The sequence below is a fragment of the Vitis riparia genome, chromosome 12, assembly GCF_004353265.1.
Source record: "Vitis riparia cultivar Riparia Gloire de Montpellier isolate 1030 chromosome 12, EGFV_Vit.rip_1.0, whole genome shotgun sequence".
NCBI classification, from domain to species: domain Eukaryota; kingdom Viridiplantae; phylum Streptophyta; class Magnoliopsida; order Vitales; family Vitaceae; genus Vitis; species Vitis riparia.
In genome coordinates, this window is record NC_048442.1 from 17,213,371 (window position 1) to 17,233,831 (window position 20,461).

The 20,461-nt window shown below is 37.1% G+C and overlaps 2 protein-coding genes across 2 annotated transcripts; both read right to left on the reverse strand.

Moving 5' to 3' along the window:
- Positions 1–61: 61 nt before the first annotated feature.
- LOC117927306 lies at positions 62–12,799 on the reverse strand. Its single transcript, XM_034846781.1, has 5 exons — positions 12,562–12,799; positions 12,329–12,401; positions 2,936–3,000; positions 1,767–1,876; positions 62–555 (listed from the first exon to the last, which is right to left on the reverse strand). The coding sequence occupies exons 1-5, from the start codon at positions 12,676–12,678 to the stop codon at positions 327–329; spliced, it is 594 nt and encodes a 197-aa protein (XP_034702672.1). The 5' UTR covers positions 12,679–12,799; the 3' UTR covers positions 62–326.
- A 1,755-nt stretch (positions 12,800–14,554) lies between these two features.
- Positions 14,555–15,691, reverse strand: LOC117927380 (ethylene-responsive transcription factor 3-like). Its single transcript, XM_034846885.1, has one exon. The coding sequence runs from the start codon at positions 15,452–15,454 to the stop codon at positions 14,840–14,842; it is 615 nt and encodes a 204-aa protein (XP_034702776.1). The 5' UTR covers positions 15,455–15,691; the 3' UTR covers positions 14,555–14,839.
- Positions 15,692–20,461: the final 4,770 nt, after the last annotated feature.

Here is a 20,461-nt window from a genome sequence, read left to right on the forward strand (position 1 = left end):
GTACCATAACCTGGAAATCTTCCTAAAGCTGTAATTAGAAAACAAACCTTCTCAACATGTATAGAATACTTTTGAACATGAGCCTGGCAAGCAATTTGAACTAAATTTCCACTGTTAGGAAACAAAAGATTATTATATTGCACTTATCCCCAGACTGGCAACAAGGGACAAGGAACCAAAAAAATTGTCCCCCAAAAAAAGAGAATGATAGAGAGCTTGGGGGAGGGAGGAATAAACTAATCCATATTATGCTTTGTACAGAAACAGTCTTGAATGAGTATGAAACTATATGATAGCATTTTTCATCTGATATGCTTAATAAGTAACTACAGCAATTGCTGTTGGCGGGTTTGTAAAGAATCATTCATGGAGGGAGCATCCTTTTGCAAGGTTGGAGATGTTTTGGGTGCGGTCTCTGGCGCCCTCTGTCTTCTTAGTCTTCTAAGGAACTGGAGTGGCGTCCTTTTGGGTTTTATCTGCCCTAGCAATTTCATTTGCTCCCTTCTGAACTTCCTATTTGCATACCATCTTCCACCTCGCCAGCCCAACCCATATCTGCAATCCAGCAAAAAGATAAAGAGAGTGACAAGATAAAAATAACCATTTTAATAGGAAAAATCAGTTTTTGCAATTAGGAGTAGGGAGTTAAACAGTAAAACAACCAAGAAGCAAGATCAAGAAAAAGAAAAATGCTATAAGTTTTTTGTTGCTTTCCCACATTTCATTCTGTTAATTGCATTAGAAATTTACAGACTGAACCTAAAAAAGGATGTGAACATGCCTATCTAGGTGTCCCACCTGTCAGCTATACCACTTTCTTTTTACATGTCATTACCCTATTTGGTGGACAGATGCTTATCTGTATCTAGTAGAAAATATCAAGACATCAGCAGGATGTGCAGCATTAATCATATGATGATAATCATATAAAGCATATATGAGTGAACTTCCCTCAACCACATCCTGATTCAAAGGATAAATTATTTCAATTTTCAATCCTTATGAATGCTCAAATAAATGTTTTGCGGTCCTATTGGTGCAAGATTTTACCACAGTATAGACCCGGTTAAAACTTTTCTGGAGCTTGCGAGGAAGCTACTTTCTGGTGTTCTCATTGAAAGTGGTTTACACTTCCAAAGTTTGCCTTTTTTGGGCCAAATTCCTATTAGAAAATGAAACAGTAAACAGAAGAGAATATCGGTAGAGTTACATGCAATAAGCTTCACTTATTGCATTAGGTGGTTTGGAGGAATGGTGGAGTGCAAGTAGGATTTGGAGATTGTTCACCAGCCCAAAGCTCTGAAAGAACGAATTTTATTTCTGAAAGCACCCCACTTTCAGAATTGTTAAAATAATTTCATTTCGACCAGCAGTGACTCTTTTATACCATAAGCAACATTCAATGAATTTCTTTAACCCAAAAAATAAAAAGGCAAAGATTTCCAACTAATTTTCTTCTTCTTTTTTTTTTTTAATTTTATCATAAACAACCACTTCATTGCATTGAAATAATAAATATAAAGAATGATGAGAAATCCTTCAGATAAATACACAATCCTCTATAAAAAGTCTGATCAAAAAGGAAAATAGGGGGATAATAAGTCCTAAAAGGCAAATCTGTCAGCAATGTTCAAAATGCTTACGACCATGCTCAGTATAATTTATGAAGAGAAAAAATCTCCTACAAAGAACAGAGCTCCAACTTTCTCAACTGAAAAAGCCAAAACAATAATGCTTTCATATGAAATAAACATTAAGAAACATACCCAATAATTAAAGTGACTCCAGCAGTAGCAATACAAGCTGCATTCCTGGAATTTCCAGAATCGTAAATCTTCTTAAGTTCAGTATGTTCCAAATGATAATTGTTTTTCATCTAACACAACAAATAAAAAAATGTCTCAGACCTGAAAAACAAAAACACAGAAGGAGCAAGCAGGAGATGGTAAAGGGTGGAAAATAGTTTCCAGGATAGAACTTAAAATTAACGTTCAGGATCATAAACAGCAGTCCGAAAGAGAATTAAAAATATTAGCTAGCTATGAAGTATGACATTATAAACTCATGACAATCATAAGTAGAAATCCTACCATTCAATGTGGATAAGCTTTATTTCCAGGAAAAGTAGACACATCTCACTTTCAACATAGTTCCAAGGTCACCTTTAAGATACATACTAGAATAATTTTAAAACCATGTCTTTTTTTAAAAATAGACCAAAAATCTTATAAACGACATAACATTTACGCAAGTGAAGGAACAAAACAAAATCCACTTTTCTCAACCACTACTTTTGAAACAGTTGATGCCATGGAGTGATTTTTTTTTTTTTTTTTTTTTTAATTTTATTATAACCAAGGAACCTTTCATGGCCAAACTCTTATGACTTTCCATGGGGACCCAAACCTTGGAGTGTTGACCCCCCGCAACAACCAGCACCAAGTAAATTCAGGGTATCATTAGTAGCAGGACTCAGCCATAGAGTGATTATGTAACCCTGAAATGGACATTGAGTTATAGAGAATAGGCCTTTTAACTTAGGGTTTGCCGAATGATCCAAAACATAATTGAAAAAAAAATAAAGAAAATAAATGTTTTTTTCATGTATGTAGCCAACTTGAGCAAAATGTCAATTAAATAGTTAAAAAAAATGCAGGAGTTAACTGAAGAAAAAAATAAATAATGGTGTCAAAAAATTTCCGAAGCCCATATAGGCTCCATTAATGACCAATGAATCTAACTTAACAGATTCTCTTTTTTTTTTTTTGATAAGTACCAACTTAACAGATTCTTAACCACCACTGTCATTCTACGCATTTTTTTTTGATAGACCTGTCATTCTATACATTTAAGTTGGATTGATAACAAAGCATTATGATTAGAACAAAACCAAGCAGTATTTCGTGCATGAGAATATTATGCAGCAAGTACTTACAGAATCTTCAATTGCGGCAAGCCTTTTATCAACTTTTTCCTGATGAAGATAGCGGATAGAATAACCTGCACCATCATTAATGAATATGGTTAAAAGTTCCCTCCTAAGCCTTAGTTGAAGCAGTCAAGAGAAATAAATGAATGAGCAAACACTACCTCTTAAAAGCATTTACACAAACACTTTGCAAAATGCTTGAACAATGCATGGGTTTCCATTTTTTTCTCCACTAAAAACCCATTATACATCAGTTTAGATTGTTTCATGTTAGGCACTTTCAACCCAAACTGAAAAGTGAATTAGTTCTCCAAATATTATTTGATTTGTTCTCACGTGGACTATTTGAATTATGAGAGGTATAACCAAACCTCATATTTATTTTTCAAAACTCCTTTCCTATAGGGTCCCCACCTTTATAGGATCATTTGGAAGATACCATATTCTCATTTAGTGGCCAGAGTAGTTGCAAATAGCTTAAATCTAGGCTCTCTTTCTATCAAATCAAAAAGCCATCTATCACAACATTAAACACATAAACGCAAGTTCAACAGACACATTTTTTCCTAGAAGTGCATTATTAGATATGCTATAGAATTTTGGGGAAGAATGGATGATTGATTCAGGGATGCAAGAAAAAATATCACATAAAAACCAAGTTCAACATGATATTGCAACAAAAGGCACAAAATTAAGTAAAGAGCTATATCATTAATCACAAATCAGGTTCTCTTTTTTTTCAATTGAATTTTAGGCTTTATCATACATGGTTTCAAAATATGCCTTCAGTTAAATTTCAAGAATTTGATAAGGGAAATCGTTTCATCAAGGTCAGCAGAAATTAAAATCACAAGAAAACTACTAGTAGTGAAAAGAGGCATTTTGGCTCTTGACTACAACGAACATGAACAATATGGCCTATATTTAAAGGTCTACAAGAATAGGGTAAGCTGAAGAAGGAAAATTAACGAGGTTGTGGTGAAAGGAGAACTGGGACATGATTTAACAAGAAATCTATCACTCAAAATAGATAAGAATGCAGAGAAACAAAATTTGTAGTCACCCCAATAGTTTAATGCTCTGGATACACAAAATTATCCTGACCATGAGAAGGCGAGTTAAACTGAAAGGGGAAAAGTCCATTTGAGTTCTAAAAAAGCATAGGATTTAAAAACCCTTTCAATAAACCCATGTCCTGGAAAAATTCAGCCACTCTCCAAAGAAAATTTGATCCCATGTTCACATGGATTAAACAGAATTTAATGAGCAATCCACTCCGAAGCTATAGTGTTTGCGCAACAAATATATATATACCATTGCTCAAATTGTCATTTGAACCATCGGCATTTTCAAGGGCTTATTACCAAACATGGGGTCCTGGAGAAAGCCTACATCTGGCTTCAGAAAGGCATTCCACAGATCACTTCTAAACAGACACAATGACCACTCTCAAGAACACATGGTTAATCTCCCCAAGTCTCACCTTCCATGATTCATTTTCTTTTGAATGAAACCCAAAACAATATAGTTAAATACCAAGCACATTATCATGTATTTATGGCAGTTGCAGAGAACATTGTCACATGTGGGGGGCTTCCCTCCATGTGTCCTTCCCAAACTCAAGACCCTTTGGCTGACCAAGGCAAACATATAACTCGTCTGAGATCACTCCGTCTGGACCAAGATAAGCTCCGTCTAGCACCAGAAGTGAGAAGTTTTCCTTCTTCCACAATGTCAAACGGAATGAGCAGACCAAGTCGGCTGACCTTTCAAACGGGCTCACAATGTCAGACAGAATGGACAGACCAAGTCGGCTGGACCTTTTAGACGAGCAAATCAATCCAATCCAATCCTCAGGATTTTTTACATACGCGGTTAACCACGCCTGATGTCTGAGCGCCAGACTAGATGCTTGACGTCTGAACGGCAGACTAGACGCCATTTACACTCAAAAGTCAATGTCACTCGATTGTTACATACAATCCCAGACATTGGCAAGCTTAATCGACAGTCAGCTACACAATTCGAGATTTTGGCACGACAGTCGGCAAATGGCACCAATCAATAGCCCTTACTTGATGTGATTGTCCAGTCCAGCAGTGACGGCATTGACTGTCCTATCAAGACTCGATTTCCGCCCTAAGGGCGGTCATCATTACAAGAAAGGAGGCGGCGCTTTAATGACGATGCCATCAGCTCTATATAAACCCCTCAAAAAGCACGAACAAGGTATACACGCTCATTCTCTCCCACAAAAAATAGTGAGAGTTATCCTCATTGATTTCTGACTTAAGCTTCGAAGGGGCGTGCTCGAACCACTTGTCCAGACATCCTTCTGTGCAGGGAAGAAGTCTACTCGACTCCAGCAAAACTAGACAAACCTGATTCCAATTGGCTCGACACCAACATTGGCAATGTCTGTGGGAATGACTAAGGATGTCAACACCCTCTAGAAGTTGATCATCAACTATGGGTGGCGAAGACTGCTATGCCTGGCGTGAAAGGATGGAGAGATGCCAACGAGAAAATGATCGGCTGATACAGTTTCTGCTCCGCCAAACAAAGCGACTCAAACAAGAGAATGAAGAGTTGTCGGCACAAATGTCAGTCGGGCCCCTCTCAAAGTCGGCATCCTCAAAGCCAACAAACAGCAGCAAGACGGACTGATGAGGCATCTTTCCCTGAGAACACAGAGTTTTCCTCTAACAACTACACGAGACGATCTGAAGAGGAGGTTTCACCAGCTCGCCAAACGCAACTGAACAAAGGCGCCGACTCTACCCGGACATCAATGAAGAGTAGGCATGGCAGAAGGTCGCGTTTGTCAGATGCGATGTGAGCTCGATTGGGACCTCAAGCACCAGGAATGGAGAAACAACCATGCATATTAGAAACCCCAAAGGCTCGTCTAGGTCCCCCATCCGCAGTAGTTATGTCGGAATGGCCCTCTTAGCCGCCAAGGTAGCAGCTAGTTGTGGCCCTGGCTATCCGAGCTCCGCCCGGCTTTGTCAGTCGACAGCTGGATGACATGCTCTCCACGCCGTTCAGCCCTCATATTATTAATTATGAGTCGTCTAGGAGGTTCATAATGCCAAAATTCACAACATACAACGCAACAAGCAATTCGTTCGATCACATCATGCACTTCAAGCAGTTCATGACCCTCAATATAAGGAATGATGCACTATTGTGCAAAGTCTTTCCGGCCAGCCTATACGGCCAAGCTCTTTCTTGGTTCCACCATCTCTCGCAGAATTCCGTGAACACTTTCCAAGATATATCGGAAGCCTTTGTGGGTCACTACTCATGTTTCGCTCGCCATAAGCAGAACATCAAGCTGCAGGAAAACGAGTCGCTCAAAGACTTCATGAAGCGGATCGGGCAAGTCGTGCTCCAAGTGGAGTCCTGCAGTATGGATGTCATCCTACAGATCTTCAAGCGAAGCATCGGCTCGGGCACGCCATTTTTTTAGTCTCTCGCAAAGAAGTCGCCTGCAACGATGGATAACCTATTTAAGCTAGCAGACAAATACCCCGTACTCGAAGATGATGTCCAGACAGCTACTCAGCAGGTCTTGGTCACCAATCGTCCGACCAAGGACGACGAGGCATGAAGTTCTAAGCCCTCGAACCAATCGAGGCAAGCTAGCAAAAGGCGGGCTGGCCAATAGCAACAGAATCAAGTGAGACTGACCCCTCTCAATATATCATATGAGAGACTCCTCTCGATGATCCGCGATCTGTCAACTTCAAATGGCCAGAGCCGATCAAGACAGATCCAGCTAGACGGGATCGAAACAGAAGGTGCTCCTTTCATAAGGATCACGGCCATACCATAGAGCAATGCAAGAGTCTCCATTACTTGGTGGAGAAACTAATCAAAGTAGGGCACCTAAAATACTATGTCCACACAACCGGTGGGCAAAAAAAGACGGCGCAAGAGCTAGCCATCCAAGACCCTGCATCTCCAGCAACTCCCAGAGTTGTCATCAACTACATACATAAAGGCTTCATAGACGATAGACAGTTCTAAGTGGCAAAGGCGAAGGTTGCTCCGTGCAGCCTCTGTAAGAGAGTGGGTTAAGTCCATTCAGCACAACTTTTCGGAAGGGAGTGTGCGCCCCATTGACGGCACAATTACCTTCCCTCCAGTAGGCGCTAACCGAGTATTGCAACCGCATGAAGATGCCCTAGTCCTAACACTAAGGGTAGGCGGATTCAACGTGAGAAGGGTTCTAGTTGATCCCGATAACTCAACTGACCTCTTGCAAATGTCAGTCTAAAAGCAAATGGACTACTCACAATCCGCCCAAGAGAACCCAGGGCATTTGTTGTCCGGATTCAATGGACCTACGACGACTTCTCTAAGTCACGTTGTACTACCCGTCCAAGCTAGCCCAGCAACCCTGAACGTTCAATTCTCAGTGGTCGACGATTTGTCCTCATACAATGCCATTATGGGACGTGCATGGTTTCACAGAATGAAAGTCGTTCCCTCTACGTACCATCAGATGGTGAGCTACCTCATGGAGGAGGAACAAGTTGATCTCCTTAGCAGCCAGCTACTCGCATGCCAATGCTATCAAGTGGCGCTAGACTCCAGACATCCAGTCGGCAATGAGGCACGTCTGGAATCATCAAATATAAGGGAGCAATAGCAATTACTGAGCCCGACAAAGAAAGATCCATCTGCAGCTGATCCACTCCAGCCACTATGTCTCTCACATGGCACATATCAAATCACTTCTACCAACTCTCTACTTACGCAGGATGAACTGGAACTACTAGGAAGTGTGCTTCAGCGAAACAATGACATCTTCGCCTAGTCTCACTCAAATATGTCGGGAATTCATCCATCTGAGGCCTCCCACAAACTTAACGTCACGCCCTCCTCGCGTCCTGTCCGGCAAAAAGTCCAACGTTTTCATCCGAACAAGCTAAAAATCATCCAGACAAAAATTGACAAACTGTTGATAGTCGGATTTATCAAAGAAGTCAAATACCTGGACTAGTAAGCAAACGTGGTGGTCGTTCCAAAGAATGATGGGAAGTGGCGAGTTTGTGTTGATTACACCAACTTGAATGACATCTACCCAAAGGATAGCTTTCTCTTACCCTAGATATATCAGATAGTCGATTCCACCGCCGGCCATGGGATGCTCTCCTTCCTGGATGCCTTCTTCGAATATCATTAGATCCCTATGTTCCAGTCGGATGAGGAGAAGACAACCTTTGTTACACCACATGGGTTGTACTACTACAAAGTCATGTCGTTCGGGCTTAGGAATGCTGGTGCTACTTATCAGAGACTAATGACGAAAATCTTCAAGCCCCTGATCGGCCGAACCATGGAAGTCTACATTGACGACATTGTTATGAAAAGCAAAACCTGAGCTGAGCACTTCCAGCACCTGGAAGAAACATTCTGTCTTATGCGAGCATACAACATGAAGTTCAATCCAACTAAGTGCGTATTTGGCGTCAGTGCAGAAACATTTCTAAGGTTTATGGTGACCCAAAGAAGAATTGAAGTTAATCCGGCTCAAATAAAAGTTGTCCTCGAAACACCCGCCCCAAGCAGCAAAAAGAAGTTGTAGTGCCTCACAGGCCGTCTAGCAGCTTTGGAGTTTTTCATAGCCCGTTTCACAGACAAGCTGAGACCTTTCTTCCTCACACTCAGGGGAGCAAGCATGTTCGGCTAGACGGATGAATGCAGGCAAACATTTGAAGTAGTTAAGCGCTACCTCACTGAACCACCTATTCTAAGCAGCCCCAAGTCCGGCCAACAACTTTATATGTATTTGGTTGTATCTGACTATGTTGTTGGTGTCGTCCTGTTTCGGCACATACAAGACAAATAGTAGAGGCTCATCTACTATGTGAGCAAAGCAATAGTAAACATTGAGACTCGATACTCCAGAATGGAGCAGACGGCCCTAGCTTTAAAGAATGTCGCTTAGAAGCTCCGCGCATACTTCCAGACTCATCAAGTGATTGTACTTACAAATCAGCCACTCCAAGTTACCCTGCACAAACCAGATCTATCCGAATGAATGTTAAAATGGGTCATCGAGTTAAATGAGTACGGAATCAAGTATCGGCTAAGGTTATCGTTGAAAGGACAAGTTATAATTGAACTCCCTTAAAAACAAGCACATTCGGCTGATCGCCCTGGAGAGCAATGGTGGACACTTCACGTAGATAGAGCGTCTAAAGTGTCTGGATCTGGAGTAGGTATAATCCTACAATCACCAATCGGGAAACTAATAGAGCAAGCTATCCATCTCAGCTTTTCTGCCTCCAATAACGAAGCAGAATATGAAGTTGTCCTAGCCAAGCAAGATCTTGCCCTAGTATTAGAAGGAACCAAGTTGGAAATCAGGAGTGACTCTCAGCTAATTGTAGGACAGATTCAACGAGAGTATGAAACAAATGATGAACGCATGGCTCGTTACCTCGCCGTGGTGGAAAGCCATCTGAAAAAGTTGGACGATTGGGTCATTAGATGAGTGCCGCGTGAGGAGAACGAGAAGGCAAATGCACTAGCCGAAATAACTGTCACTCTTCCCATAAAAGAGGCAGTGATGCTACCCGTTTACCTCAAAGTTGCCCCCTCAATCACACTTGAACCAGTGTGCAACACTAGTCAAACGGACTCAGGTTGGATGTTTAACATCATGAAATACCTTCAGACAAGGGAGGTACCAGGAGACGAGAAGCAAGCGCACAAATTCCACATACAAGCAACACGCTTCACTCTAATTAATGACCAACTATATAGACGGTCATTTGGAGGTTCATACCTAAAGTGTTTGAGCAAGCCAGGGGCCAAATATGTTATGGCCGAACTCCATCAAGGCGTATGTGACAATCACCCAGGCGGACGTACTTTGGCACATTGCACTTACACACAAGGGTACTATTGACACACCATGAAGCAAGATGCTGAAAGTTATGTTAAGAGGTGTGATCGGTGTCAAAGACATGCTCCCATTCCCCGTGTACCTTCTGAAGCTCTCAACCCGATCACAAGTCCTTAGTCGTTTGCACAGTGGGGGATGGACATAGTCGGGCCCTTGCCCATTACAGCAGCACAAAAGAAGTTTTTGTTGGTTGCAACCGACTATTTCAGCAAGTGGGTGGAGGCAGAAACCTATGCCAACATCAAAGATAAAGATGTTTCCAAGTTCGTCTAAAAAAACATTGTATGCCGATTCAGAGTTCCGCAAGCGATTGTTACAGATAATGGGCCACAGTTTGACAGTACTGTCTTCTGAACATTCTGCTCAGAGTCAAACATTAAAAACTTATACTCAACACCTCACTATCCACAAAGCAACGGACAAACGGAGGCAACAAACAAAACTCTATTGAATGCACTAAAGAAAAGGTTGGAAGGGGCAAAAGGAAAGTGGGTGAACGATCTACCCGGAGTCTTATGGGCTTACCGGACAACATCCAGACAGCCAACGGGGGCCACTCCTTTCGCCCTTGCTTATGGGATGGAGGCCATTATTCCAACTAAGATTGGTATGCCTACTGTCAAAACAATCGTGCAAGACCAAAGGGACAATAATGAAGAACTCATAAGACAATTGGATTTGACAGACAAATTGCGAGAAGACGCGGCTATCCGGATAGCTTCATACCATCAAAGGGCAATTGCTCAGTACAACAAAAGGGCACGACCACGGTTTTTCCGGCCAGGATCTTTAGTCCTTAGAAAAGTCTTTAAGAACACAACTGAAGTAGGAGCCAGAAAGCTACAATGTAATTGGAAAGGGTCATATGTTGTAACTAAGGCAGGAGACTCAGGGGTATACCACCTCTAGACTCTAGACGAAGTACCCCTATTCCGCTCATTGAATGTGACCAACCTAAAGCAATATTATCAATAAAATTGCTTATTACAAGTATGGAAAAAAATGCTTCAGCCGGCCAAAGTAAAGAAATACAAAGAATCAAACCTTGCCCGGGAATCTTGCAATTCCTGCCTCAGCCAAACAACCTCTTCTTCAACTAGCTCCTAGGCAGCAACAGCCTCACTCTTCGTTGTCTCCAAGTTGGCAAGGAGATCCTCATTCCCATCCACGTTATGGGCAACATATGCCCTCATGGTCTCGATTGCTTCCAACCGGTGGAAAAGGTGAGCGCGCTGCCGCATGAGGTTTTGGACTCCAGTTACCACCTGGGGGGTAACAGAGATATCGTTATAAAATGAGAGGCTAAGGCAAAGTAAGCGGAAAATGGGGAGACGGCCTACCACTTCTGTTGTCTCAAAAACTGCCCCTTAGCGCCCAAAAACTTGAAAACGGATAATTTGTCCTGCCTCAACCCAACAACTACCCTGTCGAATAAAGGCAGACGAATTAGGGGCCTTCGTGGGGGCTTCCCTCCACGTGTCCTTCCCAGACTCAAGACCCTTTGGGCGACCAGGGCAAACATATAACCTGTTTGGGATCACTCCGCCTAGACTTTAAGCTCCGCCTGGCACCAGAAGTGAAGTTTTCCTTCTTCCACAATGTCAGACGAAATGAGCAGACCAAGTCGGCTAACCTTTCAGACAGGCTCACGATGTCAAACAGAATGGATAGACCAAGCCGATTAGACATTTCAGACGGACAAATCAATTCAGTTCAGTCCTTAGGATTTCTGACATGCGTGGTTAACCACGCCTGATGTTTGAGCGTTGAACTAGACGCCTGATGTCTAAACAGCGAATTAGGCGTCATTAACACCCAAAATTCAATGTCACTCGATTGTTACACACAATCTCAAACATTGGCAAGCTAAATGAACAGACAGCTACACGATCCGAGATTTTGGCACGACAGTCAACAAATGGCACTAGTCAGTAGCCCTTACTTGATGTGATTGCTCAATCCAACAATGACGGCGTTGACTATCCTATCAAGGCTCGATTTCCGCCCTAAGGGCAGTCATCATTACAAGAAAGGAGGCGGCGCTTTAATGACGGTGTCATCAGCTCTATATAAACCCCTTAAGAAGCACGAACAACGTACACACGCTCATTCTCTCCCACAAAAAATAGTGAGAGTTATCCTCATTGATTTCTAACTTAAGCTTCGGAGGGGCGTGCCCGGACCACTAGTCTAGACATCCTTCTATGCAGGGAAGAAGTCCGTCTGACTCCAGTAAAGCTAGACGAACCTGATTTCAATTGGCTCAACACCAACAACATAATTTCTACAAATCACCTAGTCCCTATGACACTTTCATGAGAATTTTCAGTAAGATATCATTTTAATTAGTATCTATCCCAAGAGCCCACATCACATTAAATCATAAATTTCGAATATAGATTAATTTAAACCATCGACAAACATAACCAAAAGAGATGAAATGACCAAAAAAAACGATGAATTCAAGCAGAACTCACCAGCCCATGCTGTGGCAACTGATGCTATAGATGTTCCGATCGTAAATACCACCCTATGCCTCTCAAAAGTGTCCTGAACAAAATCAAAATCACACATGTAATATATTAAATCAATCACAAAACCCTCTAAAAACCCTCTAAAGGCAGACACGTCCAAATCAAACCATAAAAGAATAATTGACCCGCATTAGTTTAAACTGTACATGGAATAAAAAATAATAATAATAATGCACCTTGGTGGAATGATAAGTGTCTTGAACAGCAGACCACGAGTTCATAGCCTTCTTCTTCAGATGAGGCACTGCGAAGGAACCCAAAAGCGAGGTCCCTGAAATCCTCAGGCGCTGCATACTGCATATTACTCGAGACCCAGTGGAGTCGATCCAAAAGGGTTCTCGAGTTTTCTAAATCAAGCAAAGATTCTAGGGAACCAAACAGAAATTTCTCCGAAAGGAGAAACGTTAAATCCTTGCGTACTCTTAAAAATGTTTGTGCAATGATTTTGGATCGTTCATCCAGCTTTGGGAAGAAGCCAACGCTGTGGTCCGTTGGATTGTTAGAGAGTGGGCCTTGGGCCACAGCTTTTTGGGTAGCCCAGTATTTCCCCGGACTGGAATTTTGGGCTCATATAACCGAACAGGCCATGATGGTCACGGATGCTTGATTGGGATTGATTTATGACAATAGTTTCATTTTTTGAATATTGCTTTATTTTGAAGATACTCACCAACTTCTTATTATCCAGTGAAAAAATACCTTTAATTTTATTTAAAAAATTACATAAAATTATTAAAAATAAAAAGAAAAAAGAAAAAAGAAAAAGGGTTCTTTATATAGATGAGCCACGTCCCCCTCCAACAGCTCTCACACCTTGGTAGGTGGGAAGTTATAGCTAAGAACTGGTTGCTACTTTGGGGTCCTTTTAACAACCGAAATCAAACAACTGAACCTATTGGAGCCAGCCCTAAGTCCTATGTGAAGTAACCACGTCATATCTAATATAAAGCTCTATAGAATAGGTTGGAGGAGGAGGATACGATTTCCCAAATTGAAAAAATTAATAAAAATAATCCATGAAAAGAAATTGAATTCAATCCAATTCTGAAATTGTTTGGTTACCATTTTTTAAAACAGTTTTTAAATTTTAATGTTTTATAAAATAAAAATTCATTTAAGAACCTAAAATATTTTTTAACTTGTTTTTTTATGTTTTTGAAATATCTTTTTATATCTAGTGATTTATTTTTAATCATTTTACATATACATTCATTAAAAAAGAAAAAGTAACTGAAAGAATAAATCAAAATACATAACAAAATTAAAAGCATTCCAAAAAAATCATAAAACTGTTTTTTAAAACTATTTTTAAAAAAATTAAACTATTTTGGTTCGAAAATGTTGCCAAATACACATTCACCATATTATTTGAACTGCAAAGTAGCACAACATGCATGTGGTGAGTTCACATGAATCCAAGGCAGCAGTGTCAAATTGCAATAAAACTAGATGAATTGAATAATGCATGAGGAAAGGTAGACCTTTTCTAAAAAATAAATAATGGGAATGGGAGATTAGGCTTGGTGGGGATTGGGGTACAACCCAATTCACTCACACAAGCATATACCCAACTCTACTCTACTCACCATACGCAAAAGAATCTACACTCACATGCCCAATAAATGGTTCTTATCAAAAACCCTATCAACATTTGATGCTAGTGCCCTCTCACCATACAATACCATCCCCCTCCCCCGGCCGCGCCACCCCCTACCCCCAATCCTTTTCTTCTTTTTCCTTCAAACAACTACATTTACTCGTAAAAATTCAATCAATCAATTGGTATTTCACATTGAATCCCGACCCAATTATCATAATCACCAAAATCAAAATAAATATAAAAAAAGAAAAAGAAAAATGAAAATCCACCAAAACCCCAAATTGAGCAAAGACCCATATCCTCGAAAAGCCCAGCCTACAAAAAAGAAAAAAAAACCGGAAGTTTATCAACACCTACTACCACCAAAAAAAAAAAAAACAAAAGAAGGCAAAAATGAACACCTCCACCTACATCTTGAAAACGCCAAAATGTTAAAGAAGAAAAAGGACCAAAAAAATTCTCCATAACCCAGATAAATCGACAACTCCCATTATGAAAATTCAAAGGAAAAAAGAAAAGGATAAAATTTAGGAAATTTATGATGATCTGCACGGACAAAAGGAAAGAAATGAGAAGAAAATTGGAGCTTTTATTTTTTTGATGTATACAAGAGGGAGAAAAAGGAGAGATAAATTAAGAGAATCAGATCAGATCAATTGCTTTGTAATATGATCAAAGTTTTCAACAAGGCAGACAACATTTGAAGCCCATGAAGTTGAAGTTCGTTGAGTACAAACACTAATCTACATATAATCTAACAAAGAAGAGAATCCAGAACCCCAAATACTCATTTTTCTTTATATTCTTTTCCGAGAAAAGAAAATCACAGAAAAAAGGCACCATTCAGCAACGCATCACAGGCACAGAGCCGTGGCATCGAGATCATCATCATCATCATCTTCCGAAGGGGGAAGCAGATTTAGATCGAACGGCAGGGGTTTGCGGGAAGAAGATGTGAGATCGCCGTCGCACTCGTCAATCACCGACGAGGAGGAGTCGCAATCGCTCTGGCAATCGTTTACCGGAGGAGCCCGGAGGCGCGGCCGCGGCGGCGCCGACGGCGGGTTTGAGAGCCTGGGCCCGCTGAAGGACTCCACGGTGCTGCTCATACCGCTCGTGGTTGGCCTCTGAGGCTGATGCTGATGACTGTGATTCTGATCTTGAATCTGATATTGACTCGGTTGTTGAAACGGCACGGTCAACGGAACCGCCGGAGATGACAACGGAAAATTGGTCTTGGCCTTGGGACCGCGGAGGGATCGAGCGGCGGCATCGTAGGCTCGGGCTGCATCCTCCGCGGAGTCGAAGGTGCCGAGCCAGACCCGAGTCTTCTTCCACGGGTCCCGGATCTCGGCGGCGAAACGGCCCCAAGGTCTCTTCCTCACGCCTCTGAACCTCACATCTTTGCCCTGATTCCTGACCTCTTGTTGCTGTGGGGCATCTCTCGCGGTGGCCCTGCCTCGCCGCATAGCGGTGGTCGGAGAAGAAGTGTTAGAAATGGAGATGGAGTGTAGAGATTTCGAGATGTGGTCGATTTAGATAAATCTAGGCCGTTGAAATATGGCCGCCACCTCTCTCTCTTCTCTCCTCTTCAAGTTTGTCTCTCTGGTTCCATCTCCACCTCTCTTCTCTTCTTTCCGACCGCTGTCTCTCTCTTCTCTCTCTTATTTTCTCTCTCCCCTTTTTTGCCTCCTGTCTGTGGAATGGGCAAACCGGCCTCATTGCCTCTCATGATTTCGCCTTTTGAAAGGCGTGGAATTTTGCCACCAAAATGACCAAAATGGCCATCGCTTTATTTCCTTTTTGTTTTTTAAAATATGGTCATACAATGTAAACTCCATGGGTTCATCTGTCCACTCTTCATATTTGGACCGCTCCTCATAGTGGAATGCCAATTACACATTCTTACATTCACATTTCAGACTTTTCTGAATTCCCACATTTGCTTCTCTTTTAATAATTTCAAATATTCTTTCTATATTTTTCAAACATTTCTTAAAAATAACTTCTATTTATAAATTTAATAGATACTTTTTAAAATAATCTTTAAAAATAAATAAATAAAAATCACATAAAATAATTAAAATATGCATTTTAAAAACACTCTGCTTTTAAAATAATTCTAAAAAACCCTATTCGAGAATAATTAAAAACATATTTTCATGTTTTTGTATTCTCAAAATTAAAAAATCGTTCTTCCTAACTTTGTTAAATATAATCCTAATACTTTAAATTATTATTTTTAAAAATATTGTTAAAATTTAAAATATGTTGCCACCTATTTCTTATATTTTATTTTTATAATTTTATTTATATATAACAAAGAGAAAAAAAAAAGGATTTAAAATACATTACTGAAAGAGTGGGGACAAAGGAAGGTGTTGAAAAAGTAAAATAAATAAATAAAATTGAATATATTTTGTTTCTTTTTTAAGGTGCTTGCTTATCCATCCATCTTATATGCTAGAGGGGTTACGCAAATAGGTACCAAATAATTAGGTATGAGGTGTAAAGGTTGGCATGTAACACAATGATTTCGATTCATTTACACCTCCTTAAAAGTAAATTTTTTATTAGCATGGTATCTCTTTTCGTAATACTCTTAATATTTTTTTTAGAGAAATAAATTTAATTAAAAGTAGACAAGAATAACCTCATTGAAATTTATTCATTTTCATTTCATATTTGACTAAATTAAAATCACAACATGTTATTTTTCTTCCCTAGTTGGTTATAAATAAAATGAAAATTTAAGGATATGTTTGGTAGCCGCTTTTTAAAATAATTCTAAAAAATAGTTTTTGAAAACAGTTTTTAAAAATTGTTTTTTTATTTTTGTAAAACAAAAATTTATTTAGAAACCTAAAATATTTTTAACCTATTTTTAAATATGTTTTAAAAATAATTTTTGTATCTAGTCTTTTATTTTTAATTATTTTACATATTTGTATAATTATTTCTTAAAACAGTCTTTATAAAATAAGTAAAAACAATTAAAATATGTTTTCTGAAAATAGAAAATAATTTTTAGTTATCAAACGTGTTTTCTATATTTTTTGTTTTAAATAAAAGAAAATTATTCTAAAAAATAATTCCCAAACATCCCATTAAATTATTTTCACATGTCATATTTTGAATATTCATAAATAAATACAAAAAAAATTACTAACAAGATGAAGAATCTAAATTTTTTTTCCCCTAAAGTCATTAATTTTTTTTAGTTTAGTAGGAAAAAAATAATATTGAACTCGATTCATGCAAGTTTAAAATATAATTGGAATAAAAATGGATTTTTTATTTTTTGAGATATTCATAAAAAGGTATTTCTAAAATATCTTTAAAAAAGCTAATGTTTTGTTTGGTTACAAAGAAAATGTGGTGAAAGAAAATGACATTATTGTTGTCATTAAGCATTTCAATTGATTTGGATTTGCATTTTTTATTTTTTTTTATTTTTTTTGTTCTTGTTGTAACAAGAAGACATTCAAAATTTCTTAAGAAAAAACAAAATCAAAATCAAAATTAAATCCTTTTAGGTTGTGTTTTCTTCAAGAAGGTTTGAAAGTAAGAAAAACAATAATTTTTTTCTAAAATTATTTATTTATTAGTTACTTTTGAAATCATCAAATTGTCTTCGTCCTTAACCTTAATTTTTCGATCTATCAAATGATTTTCTTATGATTTGCTATTAACATATTGGAATGATTATGTTTTATCCTAGTCAAATCTACTAGGGTTTATAACAAAGAGACATGATTTATTATTATATATTTTAGAAATAAAAAATATTTTACAAATAAAAAATAAAAATATTTTTAAAATTTAATCCTTTGTATTTTTAATTTAATTTTGATAAATTATAAAAATCCTTGTATTTTTATCTATTTTTAAATTTAATCCCTATTTTTTTCTTGAAATAATGTCACTCTTATACTATATCCAAATATCAAATATACCCTTTTATTAAGCCTTTTATTCTTAAAATTTGATTAAAAAAAAAAGCTTATATACTAATCATATATATTTGTAAGTGTTTTTATATGATATATTTATGTGTCTAATTTCTTTATGTGTTTATCACACGAGTTTCCTCGTCAATTTTTTTGTATCAAAAATCTTAACAAACTAGCTTATTTGATATTTAAGTACAACATTTCGGTAACATTACTTGAAAAAAAAAAAGTAATGACTAAATTGAAAATCTAATGACCATGACCATGATCAACATTCCCAAATCACATACAATAGCTATATATCATAGTCAAACATGGAAATTCGATACAAAGCCATCTAAATTTAGAATGAGAATCCTAACATGTGAGTAGAATACAACCTTAGAATAAATATTGATAAGAATTTTCTAAGTATCTCACCCCCATGTATAATTAAAGTTCTGACGATAAGTTAAAAGATCTCAATTTTTAGCCTTTATAGTATTTAAGTGGGATAGATTCATATTAATCTATATTTATCTAATACCAAGTCGAGATTAATAATGATTCATGGTCATTGGTTCTTAATCGTGATTAACCCTAAAAAAAAGGTAAGCTCATGTATGGTCTATACAATCTCTGATGCTTTAGTTAGCTTTGAGGATTAAGGAGTATATTTACGAGGGAGAATTCTATATACCTCCAATTCTTGTCTCCTTGACATTTATATAAGATGAATTTTGCAACTTCCTTTTGACCATTATGACCTCTCTTGATATTTGTATTTAATCTCTTAATGATGTGTAACGATCATTTTTTTATGGCGACTTATTGTTTGGATAGGCTTTGGTCAAATGAAACCACTTGACTTGATCTTGATTAGGATGGGTTGGCTACCTAGCTATCTTATTGATTAGTGCCCACAATGTTAAGCAGATTGATCATTGTCAACCTCATATTAAGAAAATTAGCTCTACCTAAACCTATCAAATTGTACTTTCATCGCTAAACATGTGGTTAATCATCTCAAAAGAACCATATTGACAACCTAACTCAAACTCGAGCAAGTAAAACCTTAAATTATATTTTTAATACAATTAAATACTTTAAATAGTTGTGTAAGACTAACAAATTCGTTAAACATGATCCAACTTAACTATTTATTAAAGGTGTTATTCGGTAATTTGTTCATAATCTTACCTTTTAGTTAGCCTAGCCTTGTCTATAAAGTGAGGTTTGGGTCTTAATATTAAGATATTTATTTCAATCAAATTAAGACATAAGATTAGACACTTTTGCTATATTTGTAATAATAAATTTAGTTATGGTCGTATTGAAAAATGTTAATAAAGTGAAAGAACCAAAAATAGAAGTGACAATGTTCCAACAAAGGATATAAATTAAAATTTTAAATTAAGATTCTTAAATCTCAACACTAGAAAACAAAGGCAATTTTCAAATTGTGAATTCGTTATAATGTTGGCGATAAACAACTTAGTATTATTATTTTTATTTTTAGAAAATTGAATTAGAGTTGATAAGAAATTATACGAAAGATAGTTTCTTGTTTCTTATTTTTGAATATAGTATTATAAACAAAACTCCGTTAGTATGCTTATTTTGCGTTTGGGAGGGAAGGAAGTAAGTCACTCAAAACCTATTTGGGAATTATTTTTTAGAACAATTTTATGTTCTATAAAACAAAAAACAAATAAAACATTTGATAACCAAAAATTGTTTTTTGTTTTCTATTCAGAGTGTTTTCAGATAATATATTTTAATTGTTTTATATTGTTTTCACTTATTTTTTATGGTTTTTTTAAAAAAGAATTATACAAATATGTAGAATAATTAAAAATAAAAACACTATATATATATATATATATATTATTTTTAAAACATATTAAAAATATTAAAATCAGGTTAAAAACATTTTAGATTTCCAAATAGATTTTTATTCTACAAAAAATCAAAGAAAGGTATTTATTTATTTTGTTATAAAACAATGTTTTATATTGTTTCACTTGTTTTTTTATGGTTGTTTTAAAAAATAATTATAGAAATATGTAGAATAATTAAAAATAAAACACTATATATATATATATATATATATATATATATATATATATATATATATATATATATATATATATATATATTATTTTTAAAACATATTAAAAATATTAAAATCAGGTTAAAAACATTTTAGATTTCCAAATAGATTTTTATTCTACAAAAAATCAAAGAACAATATTTTTTTTTTTGTTATAAAACAAACCCTTCTTTTTACAAAAATACTAGCAAACTATTTTTTGTTCTTTAACTTAAAAACAATTTTAAAAAATAGGTTTTAGAAAACATGGTCAAATGAGCCCTTACTCATTTTCAAATTACATAAAAGAGAAAAAAATGAATAAAATTAATTTAAAAAATCATGTAAAAATAATTTATTAATTTTTTTCTTTTTTTCCTCTCTATTTTCTCTCAAAATTTATAATTAAGATTCAAACATAGCCTTAAAAAAAAACTATAAAAGGGGTAACG